The 17,384-nt window shown below is 38.6% G+C and overlaps 1 protein-coding gene across 3 annotated transcripts in view; it reads right to left on the reverse strand.

The window, feature by feature from the left end:
- Positions 1-17,384, reverse strand: part of BANK1 (B cell scaffold protein with ankyrin repeats 1) — a 322,048-nt gene that overhangs the window by 225,525 nt on the left and 79,139 nt on the right. For 2 of the 3 annotated variants that reach the window (XM_046657598.1, XM_046657600.1), the window contains exons 4-5: positions 12,301-12,439; positions 4,040-4,179 (exon numbers count right to left, since the gene is read on the reverse strand). In XM_046657598.1, the coding sequence (XP_046513554.1) occupies positions 4,040-4,179; positions 12,301-12,439 (279 nt within the window). The remainder of the gene's footprint in view (positions 1-4,039; positions 4,180-12,300; positions 12,440-17,384) is intronic. The other variant, XM_046657599.1, reaches the window with a different exon arrangement.

The raw sequence follows: 17,384 nt of genomic DNA on the forward strand, positions 1-17,384 counted from the left end.
ACACATAGTAACAGAGATTGGATTGGTGATTACCAAAGGGGAAGCAGGGAGGCAGGAAGGCCAAAGAGGTGATTAGGCTCACATTTGAGGGGATGGACTATAATTAGTTTTTGGGTGGTGAACATGATGTAATCTACACAGAATTTGTGTACATCTGAAAGCTATGTAATGTTATAATCCAATGTTACTGCAATTAAAAAAATTAAAAATTAATAAAAAAAATAAAAAGAAGACATAGAGGGTATGCTGTGGTAGAAATTGATGCTGGAAAAGATTAGTGACCCTGCAGCCTTGTGAGCCATTCAAAGGAATTTGGACCTTATCCAGTGAGACCCTGAAAGTCTGCAGCTAGGTAGTATCTTAGATAGCACTGGCATTATGATGAGGTATAGTTTAGAGACTAGATGCATTTGCACCTCTCATCAACAGGAGCCGACGAAAAGAGGAAGGAGGATGTCCGTCAACATTTTGAGGAAGACAAGGACCTAAAAAAACCCCAACCACATCTGGCTTCACACTGTATTAAATATTTGCAGGCAGAAAACCAAGGATTGAATAATACATATAATGTAATAAAAACTGTAAATTAAGTGTACCTAACATGAAGATGAAAATAAGATTTCGATAAGTATAAAGTAAAACATGCAAAATGATAAACACATGCGACACAAAGGCACCATTTTACCAATAAGAAACACAACTAAGAAGAATTACTTGGTATTCTTTCAAAAGACTCTTTTAGGAGCCAGCCCAGTGGCATAGTGGTTAAGTTCGTGTGCTCTGCATCAGTGGCCTGGGGTTCACGGGTTCGGATCCCAGGTGCAGACTTACACACCACTCATCAAGCCATGCTGTGGCAGGCATCCCACATATAAAATAGAAGAAGACTGGCACAGATGTTAGCTCAGGGGCACTCTTCCTCACCAAAACCCCTCCATGCTTTTAATGAATAGCATCCTAATGCTTTGATCAACAATTGCTATGTTCTTTTAGCATTTTGACCGAATTTGGTGTTTACACTGTATCTAGTCGTTCCTATACAAAGTTAACTTTATTGTTGCCCCTGGACACTTGTGTAAATAGGATGAAAGTCTCTAAGGTTTTAATTATCTCAGTTAAATAGGAGTTACTAGTATTTCTAACATTAATCCCTAAATTCTAATTATCTTCCCAAACTGGGCTTTGGAATTTTTCATTTGAATCTCTAATTTACTGTTCAAGGTGATGCTCTGGAAATTGTAGCTTTATGATGCTATGTGCTGGGATTTAGTATTTATCTGAAAAAGATGAAGTGATTTAGGAAGCAATTAGATAATTAAGCTGGTTTAGGTAAACTATTCTAAAATGTAATGAACATCATTAAAAATAAACTAAGAAATTCAAATTTCTCATTATCATTTATTTTCTCAAATTCACAGAATGGTCATTTTACTATATACCCACTAGCTTTGAAATGATCACACAAAGTCTCTTACTACAAATTCTAAGATTACTGAAAAATAAAACCCATAGATTTCTTCTTCTTATTATTCCTTTTTTCAAATTCACAGAATATTCATGTTATTTTATACCCAATGGCTTTTAAATAATTACAGGAAGTATCTTACTATTAATTTTTAACATTATTTAAATCACATCTTCCATTAAAATTTACAGGAAAGCTCCTACAATATATCATTTCAGCTAAGTAGGTAGGATACTGAAAAAATTGAAATTTGCTGGCATATATTCTTACAGATACATGATAACTATGATGAATAAAACTATAATTGCGTTGTTCTGTGAATAGAGATCTTCAGTGGACTACTTGAGAAATATCCAAATTCCCAGTGAAGTGATAGAGTAGTAAGCACATGAAAGAAACAATTACTGTAATGTTCTATACTGGAAAAGAAAAGAAAAGCTTTTATACAATTTTTTAAACATAATCTACATGGGAGCAAAGCCAGATGTCAAAAGGAAAATCCACATGCCCAGAAGGAGCAGCACAGTGAGGCCTGGGACACCTCCTCTGGGGCCTAGCACCCCTGAAACACACCAAGGGAATGCCCTGCAGGTCCTTCTTTTCCATCAAGGGGAGAGACTGCCTTTCACCATCTCAGTGAATTCACAGTGGGATAACTCATGTGGTCCAGAAGCCAGCGGGTTAGACAGACTCCGTGGCATACCTACTCTAAGATTTGGTGGACACTGACTGAATTGCAGCCTTTCCTTTCTTTCAGGCCTGTGATGGTACAGCTCAGTCTGGTCTGAGATCTCAGTCTTAGAACTTGTTTAATCTAATCCCACAACATGTCTAAGTCCCCTGATGACAGTAGCAAAACCTCTAGGCCATCTTCAGTTGTATATATTAAACCTAATCTGAATGTCTCTTCTTACCATGCTGTGGTCTGCTGTCACCAAGTTACAATAATGCTACCTGTCAGCACCCACTGCTCAGGGGTGAGGTGGCTCCTTCTGAGGGCAGAAGCCTGCACCGAGCTGCGACTGCCCAGGTTCCTCCTTTCCCTGTGCCTCCAGGGCCCGGTGGAGGGGGAAATCCTGAAATGTAACCATAGCCCTTTCTTGCCTCTCCTTTCTGACACTGAGGGTGAAAATGAAACGGATCATTTTCTAGTTATCTAAAAACTATGCACAGAAGCTTTTATTCACTGAAAGCTGTAGAAGAAATCATGACTTGCACACTACAGCATTCTGAAAAACTGTCCAAGAGTCATAAATTACATTTACTTTTCGCTATATACAAAGGTTTTTTTACCCCCTCTAAAGGCAAAACTAACACAAATATATGTTTTGGGGACTACTTTCCTTCCATGCTGAAGACTGGTAATGTAATATATTGCTCTTATTAATCTTTTTGTACTGAAGAGAATTTTTTACATAAAAGATAAGGTAGACTTGTCACAAGAAAATGAAATAATCTATATTTCAGGTTATTTATTACTTTTGCTCTTGCTTTGCAATTACAATATAGACATTTTGTCAAATGTCCTCAGACTCCCCAGTTTGATAGATGGCATTTTATTCCCTGTCCTCTAAGACATTTTTACCTTATCCATTGTTCTAAAATATGTCGTTCACAAAGGAGAACTGTAATAGAAAAATGTATCACACAACATAAGTAACAAAGTCTCTCATTCCAAACTAGTTTACACACAGAAGCCTTCACGACAAGCTTTGAATGTCACCATCACGGATGGTTTTGTTACCAGTTCTCATAGAATATTTTGTGGTAAATTTGAAGATCACATTGTTCATTCAACTTTCCCTTTCTTCTTCTCTACTTCCTTCTACTTTCCCTTCCCCCCCACAAAAAAAAACCACGGCAATTGAGCAAAGCTATAATTCTAATTTTCAAGTAGCTATAAACAGAAATTACATTTATTTCACTCCGAAAATTTGATGGAATAAGCATATAAAGGATAAAAGTTCCACATTAAACAAGCTTTCTCTTTATTGAAAGTGGGTCAGGTAACAAAAAAATAAAGTAAAATGCAGAAATTAAACTAATGGCTTAAGACTAATCAAAATGCAATTGTTAAGTTCTAAATCCATGCGGGCAGGGCATTCCCAGCATCTGCATTCTCCGGAGAAGGTCCCAAACAAGGGCCCCTCAGCAAGACTGGAAACTCCTCACCAAGTCGTCATTGCTCAGTAATACTTTGTCACACTAGAGAAATAACTGAGGCTTGGAAATGCTTCTTTGCATACTTCCCAGAAAATTCTAGCTTTAAACCTTTAATTCTCTTTAATCCTTCTGTCTTTCTTTAGCTGCTCTGTAACAGCTTTAAACTGAGCCTGCCACCATAGCTGTTTTGTAATGGATAATCTGTCTTCCAGTGACATTATCTGGAATGCTTTACTTAAGCAAACCAATTCATCTGCATCTCTGCACCACAGAGGTCGGTTTCTTCCTTTCCTATTGATCAGTGACTCATTCTCATTCAACGAACAGGCAGACTTTATACCAAAGCATGCATTCTTTTGTCCCCCTTTAGCTCTTAAGCTCATTAACAACTTCATAGAAAGATCAACTCACCCAGCACACACCATCTCCAGGACCTGCCACTCCCAATGAGCATTCCTTTGCCCTTGCTGTTGTGTAGTACTTAATCTCTGCTGTGGCCTTCATGATTCCGTCACAGTAGACATTGACATTGACAGGGCCAGCAGGAAAATCTTATAAAACACAAACAAGAGTTAGGAGCTGTGTGTATAATGCGTGTATCACACTGTTATATCTCTTAGAGAATTTGAAGGAAGGCTTTAAGAATTTATAACAATTTTACCAACTTCTGGCACTTAAATGTTTTCTTTTTTATTCTCAGTGTTAGAAACCACAAAATAGTTTTATGGATGTACAATTTTAGACTTAATTCTTTCAACAAAAACCTTAGGACATAAAAACACATGTTAAAATTATAATAAAAGCAAAGCACTAAATCCTTTCTCCCTACCTATAACCTCTTTTTTTTGAAATAATCTATAATCATCTTTACATAATACTTTAGAATTTAGAACAGTAAAGTCACTCATTAAAACTTAGGTATTTGTTATAAATCTTATAAAGAAAATTCCCATTAATTACAGGCAAGTTTCTCAAAATTGTGTTTGGAAAAAGAAAGAGTAGAGAAGATTAAAATTAAAGAACTTTTATTCAATTGATTGCACTGAAAACCCTTGAGAAAGCAAGGTTTAACGTCTTGCTATATAAGTACTATTGAACCATACATTCATCCAAAGTCTTTTTGTGAACAACAAATTTAAGGTAACTGACACACTGCATTGTGAATTTTGCTGTAACATACCAACAGAGCTAGTTACCTAAGAATGTTGGACTCCCCGTGAAAGAATAAGAATAAACAATCATTTCAACAGAAAAGTTACTATGTTTTATTATAACAAAAGTAAACAAAATTTAGCTCTTTAAATTCATTTTCAGAACACACTTTAAAAACTTTCACTCTTTGTCTAGGAGACATTTCCCAAATTCTCCTGGAAAATTGTCAACCCAAACATCTGGAGTTTGGAATAAGCCAACAAGTATAAGACCCAAAGCCAGTTCCAGCCTTAGCCACCTAATGAAGCTTTGAATATCTAAAAGTTCTTAAGAGTTAGGCATTAACTTTACTTTATCTCCTAAAGAGGGCAAAGGACCTCTTAGGATATTGCTCAGGGAAATTTCAAGCCAAGAATAGCAATCTCAAGCTTAACTAAATCAAGAAGCTGAAATTTCCTCTTCCCACATTGCCTGACTAAATGTTTAACCTATATTATAAAGAAAAGATATGTAGAAAAGTCCTTTGTTCCCAAAGGAAGAATCTACCTAATACAGAGTCAAAGAAAAGTCACAACGAAACCCTGAAAGTTGTAAAGTACATCTCATCTGCCACAGAGTGCACATGTGGTAAGGATTCTGGAATTACTGGATCAAATGAAATCAATCTTAGCAGATTTCACAAAAATGATTTTGAAAGAAGATATTGGTTTTGTTTATAGGAACAGAGATTAGGAGTTTTACAATGATGTGTTAACCTTCTGAATGAAAGTCAGGTGATGGATCCTGAGAGATACATGGTGAGAAGATGTGCTTAGTGGTTCTTTGATGTAGAACACTTAAAATATTCTAATTTATTTAGAATCCAACATGAAAATGAACTGATTTATTCCTGATATCTTGAGTTATTAGTTGACTCCAACTTTGCCATTGGATCTATTGATAATGATGTTGATTTTAGAGTAATCTTTGAAAGAGACACCCTCTGAAGTACTGTCTTCGCTGTGCACATTTTCATACCTGTTGAATAACAGTTGTTAAATCAAGACCTAATTACTGTTTGCACCTGTATATCAAGATGGACTTCTTATGGATTCATCTGGTTGGGAGGCCCTCCTTAATAGCATATTATTGAATTGACCTCTTCATGAACAGTACCTCATACAGCTTGAGCATTATTTTACTTTAATTGTGGTCATTATGATGTCTACGTTTTACAGTCGTTCAATAAAGGTAAAAACGAATTTTAATCTAAGGACTCAAACAGAAAAGAGGAAAGTGAATTTTGCTATTTACTCTGTAGACAAAAGTAGGCAAGTAACATTTAACACTGGAAGGACACACAAATATAGATTAAGATCACCAAACCAAGCAAGGGTATGAGAGTTAGCTCTGAGGAGGAAAAAGGCTTATCATGGAAGAAACAGATGGAACTCCTTGCCCCCATCAGGCATAGATACACAAGAAAGTACACTTACAGAGGAGCAAGGGTAAAAAGGAATTCTTTTTAAATTTCACATCTCAAGCTCCAGGCCATTCAAGAGCCTTTGTCAACCTTCCTTGTCTCCATGATTTAAGTGATCTCTCCTTTCAGATGAGGGGCAAACTGAAGTAATTTATGGAAAATAGAATCCAAAGGTATTTCTGAATAGTCAGAACTATATTCACTGTATCCATAAAAATGGATATTTCACAAATCCATTAATTTAAGAGCTTTATTGCTTTCTTTCTTTCCATTATCTGAAAAGCTGTGTTCCTTTCTGAACCAATTTTAGCCCTTTACCATATGGTAAACCTTCAATGACCCCACCTAATGTTTCCAAGAGAACTGAAATCAACATGACTCTCTTTTAATTAGAACATTATTATTAAATATTCAGTGACTTCACAACTTTGGTCATGCCTAAAAATTAATGTCAATTTAATATACGTTAAAATCATCTTCCTGAATAATGACATTTAAAAAAAATTCTTATCAGCTGTTATTTTTCTAAGCAGGTTCTGTACAACATTTGGCAAATCCTAAAGTATTTTTTTATGCTCTTTTAATGACACATGAAGTTATAATTGACATTATCCAGAACACAGTTTCTTAATTAATAAAAAGATTCTATATCTTTGTTGATACATTTTGCATTCCTTTCAACTCTTAATTGGTTGTCCCCTTGCCGTGTGATAATATTTTCTGGCTGAGCTGTAGGTACCAGAGGAATACTCCCTTCCTTCTGAGTAAAAATTAGTTAATATTTCTAGTTTAAAGCCTTCACATGCATTTTTATAAGTTTTGGGATAAGCTGCAACTATAGTGACTTCAAATTCCTTTATGACAAAACAGTTACTGTCAGACACAAACCTGTGGACACCCTGGAAGGTGTTGGGTTTAGACAATGAAGGAATTAGGAGTGTACCAAGTTATTGAGCTAAAAGGACAGAGAAGACAAAATTAGAGGATATTTTCTCAAATTAAAAAATCAGATGATGATGTTGAAGGGTGTTAGCAGGGAAACATGCCCTCTTAGGGTTTCTTCACAGGTTGGCATAATTGTACTTTAACGTAATTTTGTTTTTCTCTGAATTGTTACCAAATTAGTAACGTGTAAAGAAATATAGACTTAAAAATAACAATAATATGTTAAAGTGTTGGGTTGGGTGGAGAAAAGTCTGAGAGTTCTGAGAACTGTTTAAGGAGACGGGAGAGTATTTGATGTGCCTCATTGTTGAAAGACTATTGCGCACGCGCACACTTATTTATTTGTAATGGTTAAGAGGAGGTATTCAAAGAAAAGGAAGAACTATAGTTTGTCCCGGGGCTACCCTTCTCTAACAAAGAATGCTAGTGCCTACCCCAACGTCTATTTTCTTCTTCCTTTTAGAAACAGAATTCTGACTTTTTGTTTTTGCTGGGCACATTGTTATCCAGCTAAAAAGATTGGATTTTCCAATCTTACTTTCAGCTAGATGTGACCTTGGGATTAAGTTCTGACTAATAAGATTTCAGCAGATGTGTCTTACAGAAACCTTCTTAATTTAATGAGGCCTTCTTTATTCTCTCAGCGGTGTGCTGATAAACTGACTCTCTAGAATGAAAAAGAAAGACTTGATTTCTATTTTTTGCCAGTTTCTGTGGTGAAAATATTCCCAGCAAGCTACCAAAGTGCTATGGACTGAATCGTGTCCCCCAAGATTCCTCTATTGAAGCTCTAACCTCCAGCGTGGATGTATGTGGGGACAAGGCCTTTAAGGAGGTAATTAAGGTTAAATTGAGGTCATAAGGGTGGGGCCCTTATATAACAGGACTGGTATCCTTACAGGAAGAGGAAGAGACAATAGAATCGCATGTACACAGAGAAAAAGCCATGCGAGGACAGAGCAGTAAAGCGGCCATCTTCAAGCCCAAGCAACAGGCCTTGCTGGACACCAACTTCTGGCCCCTTGATCTTATATTTCCAGCCTCCAGAACTGCAAGAAAATAAATTTCTGTTGTTTAAGCCATCCAGTCTGTGTTTTGTTTTGTTTTTTTGAGGAAGATTAGCCCTGAGCTAACATCTGCTGCCAATCCTCCTCTTTTTGCTGAGGAAGACTGGCTCTGAGCTAACATTCGTGCCCATCTTCCTCTACTTTATATGTGGGACATCTGCCACAGCATGGCGTGCCAAGCGGTGCCACATCCGCACCAGTGATCTGACGGGTGAACCCCGGGCTGCCAAAGCAGAACGTGCACACTTAATCGCTGCACCACCGAGCCGGCCCATTGATAGCCCGAGAAGACTAATGCACAAAGTAACATCTGTGAAAATGAAGTAGGGAAGAGATGCATAGAATTGGCTCTTGCACTCCAATGTGAGATGGCTCCAGCCCCGACTGCTTCATCATATTGCTCAGAGTATAGTGTGATGGCAAGAATCTTAGAAGCCATCTTGCTCCATGATGATTGTGGCCACACCCCAGTGACTAGGGAATGGTGACTAGAAATAAGCCCATGTCCCAGACAATGCTTTGAAACTGCCATACCAGTCCTCGACACCAGCCAGACTCAGTACCAAAAGCTCTGGGTATAACACAAAAGAACATTTAACAGAGGGAAAACCACATTTTGTCATCTGATTAATTATTTCATGAAGCAGATGATCAGAAATCAAGTCACATGAGCAATTTCTCTAGACTGGAAAGAGACTGGACAGATGGAGGTTGCCTCCTGAACTTGAGGCATCAATATTCTTCAAAAGAATTCTGAGAGTGGGGAAGGGTCCCTAGGAAGCTTCCAGTTTAGTTTTAGTCGCCCCATTTTAACTTGGTATTCATAGAAGTATATAAAAAAAGTTAAAGACTTAAATCTGCATAGATTGTTATTAGATGGTGTGGGATACTTATTGAGATCATTTCCTGCCTCTGGAAGTCACCAGTGAGTATAGGGATTACACATGAGTTGGCATAGAATTGGTGCTCTCCTGAACATGATTTCCCAAGAGTGAAAAAGGACAAACAAATCTGGGGGCTTTTACATCAAGAGCTACAAGCAGAAGACTAGGAGAAGAGAGGGGCAATGTGAGCAGTAATATTTATAAAAAAGATGGTCCCCTCCATTCTCTTCTTTGTAGGGAAGAGAAGGAGGTAGGAGGTTTTGAGACGGTTTACCACACTCCATCCAGAAGCTGAGGATAGTTTATTCCAGAAAAACCATCCTTATGTTTAAGGGAATAGCTAGAAGGAGAGCTTGACACTTTGTTCCTCACTTGAATGTCTGGTTAAGTGTTGTCTTATACTTTATCTCCCTTATCTCCAAACATTCTATAAGTGAGTGCTTGATATGTAAGTAGAGAAGTTATTTTATCAACAAAAAAATTGAGGCACAGAAAAATTAAGAGACTTGTCTACAGTTAGTCAGTAAATGGCTCAACACAGAATAAAAAGAGCTCTCTTGGCCACTAGTTGAGTGACCCTTTGGCTACACTGCAGATTCTGAACAGATCACTAGCCTTTGAGAGCATGATGGGCACTCTCTCCTATTCCAAAATTGATGTAGAGAAAAAGGAACTCTTGTACCATGAGTCCTCTTCAATTGAAACTTCTGAGATGATGGATATGTTCTAAGGAAGCACTTGAAATAGGGTGAGCGCAACTGAGGAACTGAATTTTAAATTTTATTTAATTATAATAAATTAAAGTTTAAAAAACCAGATGTGGCTAGCAGCTACCATATTGGCCAGTGCAGCTACAAAGCACAGTTTCTCCAGCTGTGGTTTGTGACCCACTTGTACATCACGGAGTCAGTTTAGTAGGTTTTGACTAGCATTGAAAAAAATGAAAGAACTTCTTTCTCTCCACTTACATTACCCGTGTGTTCTTGCATGTGTCTACTTTTCCATTACAGCCCTTAACGTATGAATCACCGTTATTTGAAATTCCTCATCTGATCATTCCTACATCAATGTCACATCTAAATCTAGTCTGATGTTTGCTTTACCTCTTTAGACTATGTTTCTTCTTGTCTTTTGGTATGTGTTGTAATTTCTTGTTGAAAACCAGACATGCTGTGTTGGGTATAAGAATTGAAGAAAGGCGGCATGTAGTGAGAGAGTGTACAGTAATCTGGCTAGGAGTTGGGCTGTATTTTTGTTTTGAGGGCGGTTTTTTTGGTGAGGAAGATTGTCCCTGAGCTAACAGCTGTGCCAATCTTCCTCTGTTTTGTATATGAGACAGCATGGCTTGAGGAGCAATGTGTAGATCTGTGCCCGGGATCCAAACCTGTGAACCCTGGGCCGCTGAAGCAGAGTGTGTGAACTTAACCACTATGCCACTGGGCCATCCTGGAGTTGGCCGGTGGTTAATGTTTGCATTGCTGTAGGTGCCAGAGGCTTCAAATTCCTCTGCTGGCCTTGTCTTTGTCTCCCCTCTTGACCTTGTTCTTCCCTAAGTACTTCCCTCAGAAGCATTCTGCACCGTGCAGTACTTTGAAGGCAATCCACTTCCATTCCAGGGAGCCTGCATGGTGGGCAGGCCGGGCGATGGGCAGCCTTCTGATCTCATGATTAGGTCTCAGTCTTTTCATAGGCCCATGTCAGATCTTCACAATGCAAACCTGCTTGGGTTCCTGGAGGTAAATCTCACAAGACTATGGGTGCCTCCAAAGACTACAGTCCCCAGGAGAATCTTGCTCTCAAATTGTCCACACTCAGCCTCCAGCAATTCATCAAAATTACCATTTAAGTGCTGCTACTGGTTGACGGCTCCAGTGACTTCTGCTCCAGGTAAGCAGCTCTTCGATGTCACTCTCTTGATTACCTCTCTCCAGATTTTCAGGTGGCAGTTTGCCTTGAAACCTTAATTCTCTGATGAGTTCAGGAAAAGTCCTTGATTTTCAGTTTGTTCAGCTTTTTCCTGTTGTAAGAATGTGAGTGAAAACTTCCAAGCTCTGTACGTGTCAGGGCTGAAACCTTCAGTCTAAGTATTGCTTTTAAAATCTTTATTTTAATTATGTATTTATGCATACGTACTAGGTCAAGATGTAAAATTCAGTTCTTGCGAGCGTTCAAAAAACTTCAAGAAACAGGCCATGAGGCAGAGAAAATAAGACTCTGGGGCCATTTCTGCTAAGGCAAGTCCCATCTGTATTCCCACACACATTCATGGAACCACCCCGTATACTGCTACATAACAGCCAACATTTTGTAAGAAAATCTCTCATAATTTACAGAGCACACCAGTTGAAAAAAAGACTTATAGAGGTTTTAATTAGCATAACTGGTAAACAGTGGTTTATTCATTTATTTATTTACAACAAATTTGCTGTTCAACCACATAGACAGTATTATGTTTTGGTATATCTTAGAAAATATGGAATATTAGTTTTCTGTTTTTCTGAAAAACATTGAACTTTGACATATTTTGTTCTTTGTACTACTCTTAGCTACTAGGGAAACTAAACATAAAATCTTAATGTGAATAATTTTATTTGACATTTAGATCTGCTGTTTGGCAAATATTATCTAAGTACTTCTTCATTTGCAATATTGATTTTTCTGTAGTGATTTTAGTCTAATTAGATTTAGCTTAACCTCCAAAAATAATTAGTTAGAAGTTATTTTTCATTAAGTCCTTTGAAAATGTGGCATAGGAAGTAGGGAGTTTTGGAAGAGAAAGAGACAGAGGGGGTTTCCTCTCCTCTCCCACTTCTGCATCTCTTGTCCATGATAGGAAGAAGTGAGAATAAAGCAAACAAGTTTAGCTTCATATTTAATAGCTGACATATATTAAAGTGCTCTCTGCTGACACACAAAACAGGAGATGTTACTGTGTGTTGTTTCACCACATGGTATACAGGTTAATTTCTCATAATTCACACATTAGTACTTTTGTGAATCCAGGTTAATAATAACATCCTTGGGTATGTGACAACTAAGCACAGGAAACACCTGCAGAACAATATTAATTTCTGTAGGGAAGTGAAACCATTTGTCATACATTTATTGCAAGAAACTCAGGATGATGTTTTATATTTGTTAAAGCACAAGAAAACTTCTTACCTAAAGCTTTCATATACCAGACTGTCTTAGTCCAAAGGGCTGGCCGTGTTCTAATGCATTTAATACTTGATGTAAATTCAATCTCCACAGTGTCACCAATTACTTCATCTCTCAAAATAATAAATATTTCACCAGGATTCTATAAGATGACAAATATAACCCAATGAAGCATTTGAAGAAGTTTACATTAACCAAATAACTCATTACATTTATTAATGATAAAGGTCGCATATGATCATTATATGTCTTCTATCATGTTCATATTTTCAACCATATTTAGAAATGAAATATGTAAGTGTGATTCTCTCTAGATTTCCACTTGATCAACTTGGTCTGTACTGAATACTCAATTTTTTTTCCAATACCATATTTTGCAACTGAGAATACAGCTGTTCCCTTTAGCTCGTGCTCTTCCCTGTGTGTGGGGCTCCCTGTCTCGCTCACATCACCCACAGATCTCCAGGGAACCGGAATGCAACTGCTAACCAAATCCTTTTTCCAAATCTTTTCCTTTCACCTTTCTGTAACTTGGTGTATTTATCTATAAATGAGAGGATTGAACAGGTTTAGCTTTAAGATTTCTTACAATTTAAATCTGATGAAATTTTTCAAATGTCCAATAGCTTAAATCTTACCTAATAGAGATTTTCTGGTTACTCTTTATTTATGATAAGCATCTCTGAAGGCTACTGAATTGACAAAAGGTTATAAATCTAAAAGTTTCAAGATTTTATTAAAGTGGAAAAGCTAAATCTGTTTACATAAAGTAAAAAAGGTTATTGAAAACTTTTTGGAAAAAATCCAGGAAAAAATAGGACTAAGAAGATTGGAATTAACACAGAGAAGGCAAAGGAATAGATATTTATTGAGCATCAAGTTTATACTAGAAATTATTCTAAGCACTTTTTATTTAAAGATATTTCCTTTAATCCTAACCAAGACACACACACACACATACACACGACCACACCAAAGCCAAAATGGAAGACTATTTTCCTGTTTGACAAACAGTGTAACTAATACAGAGTTACATTCTGAAGATTAATCAGAACTACTATCTAAATTCAAAATCTGCACTCTTCTTTACATTGTACTGTTTACCCCTTCAAAATAACTAAAATGAAATATTCTTTTTATGATTATCTCAGATATCACCTTTCAAAAGCTTTCTTTAAAATCAAACTAAATTTCAGTCCTTCACAGAATAAACAGGAACCTCATCTATATGCTCTTATAAAATCGTGTTTACCCAAAAGTCATTAATTTTAAGGTTCTTTTATTTAAATGTTATCTTCCTAAGCATAAATCACCCACCAACAAAACTTACACCTTTAATGCTCTATACCAAAGCGTTTCTACAAATATATTGACATTAAAAATGATTTCTGCTGGCACGCATCCACTCCAGGAGTTTCCCACCAGGGTCCAGTGCTCCCAAGTACTTGTCCACAGGATATTTTGATCTAAATTTCCCCTCACCAATTAACTTGTACATCGAGAAAAGATCCTATCTCAAGGGAACAGCCACTGCTCCCGCTATGGCTCTTGCCCCACATACCCGACCCGTCAGAAAGTCTTCTCTGTTCCCTTCCTTGTGCCTTGACAATGCACTGCTTCCTTGGGGTCCTGCAGGTCAGCACCATGAGCCCCTCCTTTCCTCTTATCTGCAACCTCCTGTCCCCAGGGCTCACTTCCAGCACAGCTCTTCAGTTCCTTTGTTGCTCATATCTGTCACCTTACTTGGAATCTTTAATGACTTCCCATTTCACTTTGGCTCAGATCCCCCATCCTCTGCTTCCAAGTTCTTCAGAGATCTCTTCCATGGGCACGTCACTTCTTGATAACTTTGGCCTCTCCCCTCCCACACTTAGCAAGCCTAAGCATCCTCTCCAATGTTTTATTTACCCAGTCAGCTCATTCGCACTCCTGAGTGCTCACATAGGCTGCTTCTTATGCATCAGATTCCCTCCCTAATAGGGGCCAGGCTCCATCTTTCAGCCATTTCTAGAGAAGAGTTCTAAACAAAAGACAAGCATACTGACTACCACAAATGAGGCACTTCCATGTTCATCAGTACCCAGGGCTTCTGAAGGTGATTTTTCACTGTAAGGGACATGAATGTATTTCCTATCCTCTGAGACAGGAGTTAACCTTGACTCTATTGACATTTTTAAACCAGACAAGTCATTGCTATGGGGACAGCCCTGTACATTAAAGGATGTTTAGCAGCATCCGTGGCTTCTACCCACCAGATGCCAGTAGCAGCCCCCAGTTACGACAACCAAAGCTGTCTGCAGACTTTGCCAAATATCTTCCGGGCTGGGGGGTTGGGGGGGGGTTGGTGCAAATCACTGCCAGATGAGAATGGGTGCTCTGAGGGAATCTGCCCAAGATTAATGAAATTAGGACTTTGGAGAAATACACAGCGCAGGGAAGAGAAGTAAGCAAATAACAGACCAGGTCCAGTTCTGGTTGGGATGTTATGCCAATGGGAGAATGCCTCCCAGGTGGATTTTTCATCAAGGATACAAAATTGGGTAAGATTCATTTGAACAATGGTTGTGTTTGGCAGACTTAGAACTTACTGACTTCAATACTCTCATGGTCAATTACCCTAAATCAAGGGGAATATGCTAGAAAAACAAATGTCTTTGCCTATAACAAAAGAAAATTTTAAACATACTAAAATAGCATTAAAAAATGCTAATCCTGTAAAAGGTAAAAGAAGAGGCCAAATTAAGCAGCAGATTTAAACTGTTAAAACTCATGTAGGTATTTCTCAAAGAGATAGAAAACAATTTACATAAATAGAACACAGGAGACACACTTTCATTAGTGCGTGAGAAAAAAATGTTGAAGAAAAAATATTTTCTGCTGGTTTTAAAGTGGCAGAAGATTTTCAAGACCCAGGAAATTCAAAATCCGTGGAAAAGAACACTGCTGGGAAAGATGACAGGGCAGAGGGATCAATACTCCCGGTTCCTGGCATCAAAAGCAGCAGCAGCATCACTGGCGGCCTCCGTTAAACAATCTCCTAAGGCTGATTCTCCAGAAGACGAGGGAACGTGGAGAACACTTCTCCAGGAGGCAGGGCCACGGACTCAAGCAACTCCGCGGCAGGAGGCAGGCTTAACTAACTTCCTGTTCATCACAGAGAATGAAGTATATGCCACTAGATAGAACTCACAGTCAACTCAGCACTGGCATGCTGGAACACAAAACTACAAGGGGAAACAGAGATTTTGAAGATGCTGGGTGTGAAAAAGGTACATCTCAAATAAGACCTGGTGACTGGTCGTAACAGTACTGTAAATTTCTGGATTTTGTAAGATGGCAGGGAAGTCTCAAATGTCACTACTTCGGAGAAGAGGCTGATTCTTAAGGCATCTCTATTCACCCACAAATTGGAAGACCTCAGAAATGAGTAAGCTCAAACGTTGTGCTTTCAGACAACTGGCAGAGACTGAAGGCGAGCTGGCAAATCTGAAACGTGACTTTCACTTCTGGATACAGATGATCTTTCCTGTGGTGCTTGGCAACTGTCACACGGATTCAGATTGCAGTGAGATCTAGGTTCTGAAAACACGAGGTTTTGACTAAGATAACTATTTTTGGTCCAGGGATTAGCTTATTTTGAATTTTTAAGGTGTGAGGCCGGTGCTAAAACATTCTGGGATGACCTTTCAACCCTTAGGATTGATTAAAAAATGGGATACTGATGAGAGATCTGAAAATAAAATAATTTAACATCCGAGGGTCTGGAAGAATTATATCCATGTCAATTAAAGACAGCCCGTGGTGCTGCTGTGGAAAGCACGCTGATCCTAACCAGCCGCCGGAGTGAGCTCTCTGCCTGGGGGGCAGTGGGTTTAATTTTTGGATTTTGATTTCTCTGAAAATTCAATAATAAGAAACTTATATTGTTCAAATTTTACTGTTGCAGATCTTTTAAAAGCAGCTATTTAGACTTATTGCATAATTCTTGGTGAGCTATTTTTAGTTCCAGAGGATTCTTTTGTCTTTTTCTGCTTTGAGTTTACCTACTTGAAGACAGCTCTCGTTTCCCTTTCATTGCGGTCTTCTCTGTTGATTTCTGCCTCCTCCATCGCTCCTGACTACATAGGAACCACTGGTCTGACCGTTTAGCCTGAGCGTCCTCCCTAAGCCCCGAGTGCTTTGAGTGGGCTGTAACTTTTCTCTGCCTGGTCGTCAGCGTGGGCTCCCTCAAACCTGCGCAGTTCAGCTCCTCGGGTGTCTAAGGCGGTGTCAGAGAACATTTCATTCCTCTGAACCGACAGCGTAACAGCTGAAAAGAGGGATTCTCCAGCCTAGGCACGGGGCCGGGGGTGAGGGAATTAAACTTGGCCCAACTGCACAGAACGTGCAGCTAGCTCCCCCAGGCCGGCGGGGACAGCAGGGTCGGGCTTCCCTCCCTACGCCACCTCCAGTGCAGCCCCAGGCGCAGACAGCCGGGGAGACCCAGCGCCTCTCCCAGAAGGACCCTCTCACGCAGCTCCCAAGGCTCCCTGCATCTCTTATTATCTGGAGACCACGGAGCCTGAGACTCAGGTCAACGGCACCATAGGCTGATTTTAGTGGTTCCTTCCAGCGAAGACAGGAGGGAGAAATGTCAGCAGCATGTATTCATTCAGTCACCTTCTCAGAAATCCACCCCACATTATATTTTTATTCCCCAAAGGACGAGCTCTTATAACTCCTATGATATTTCCACTTAAAAATGTAGGCCTTTAATACATGTTATATAGTGAGAAACTGGTGGTTCTAAAAAATAAGTATTTTCAAATTCTATCCCAGAATACATTTCCTTTTATGAAAATAAAATCCTTGATCCAGTTAATATGAATCCAACTTTCTTTTAAGTAGCTTGATATATATAGAAATTGTAAATTTGTTTGCAACGTGCCAAGTAACATTTGACAAAATTAAGCTTTCATATATTCTCCAATATTCAATTATTCAATGAATATGTATCAAATGCCTACTACTTGCAGAAATTTTTCTGGGTTCTGAGGATACAGCTACGAACAAAGTAGATAAAGACGCCAGCTATGTTGGAGCTCACA

This window comes from Equus quagga, chromosome 3 (genome assembly GCF_021613505.1).
Source record: "Equus quagga isolate Etosha38 chromosome 3, UCLA_HA_Equagga_1.0, whole genome shotgun sequence".
Taxonomy (NCBI): Eukaryota; Metazoa; Chordata; class Mammalia; order Perissodactyla; family Equidae; genus Equus; species Equus quagga.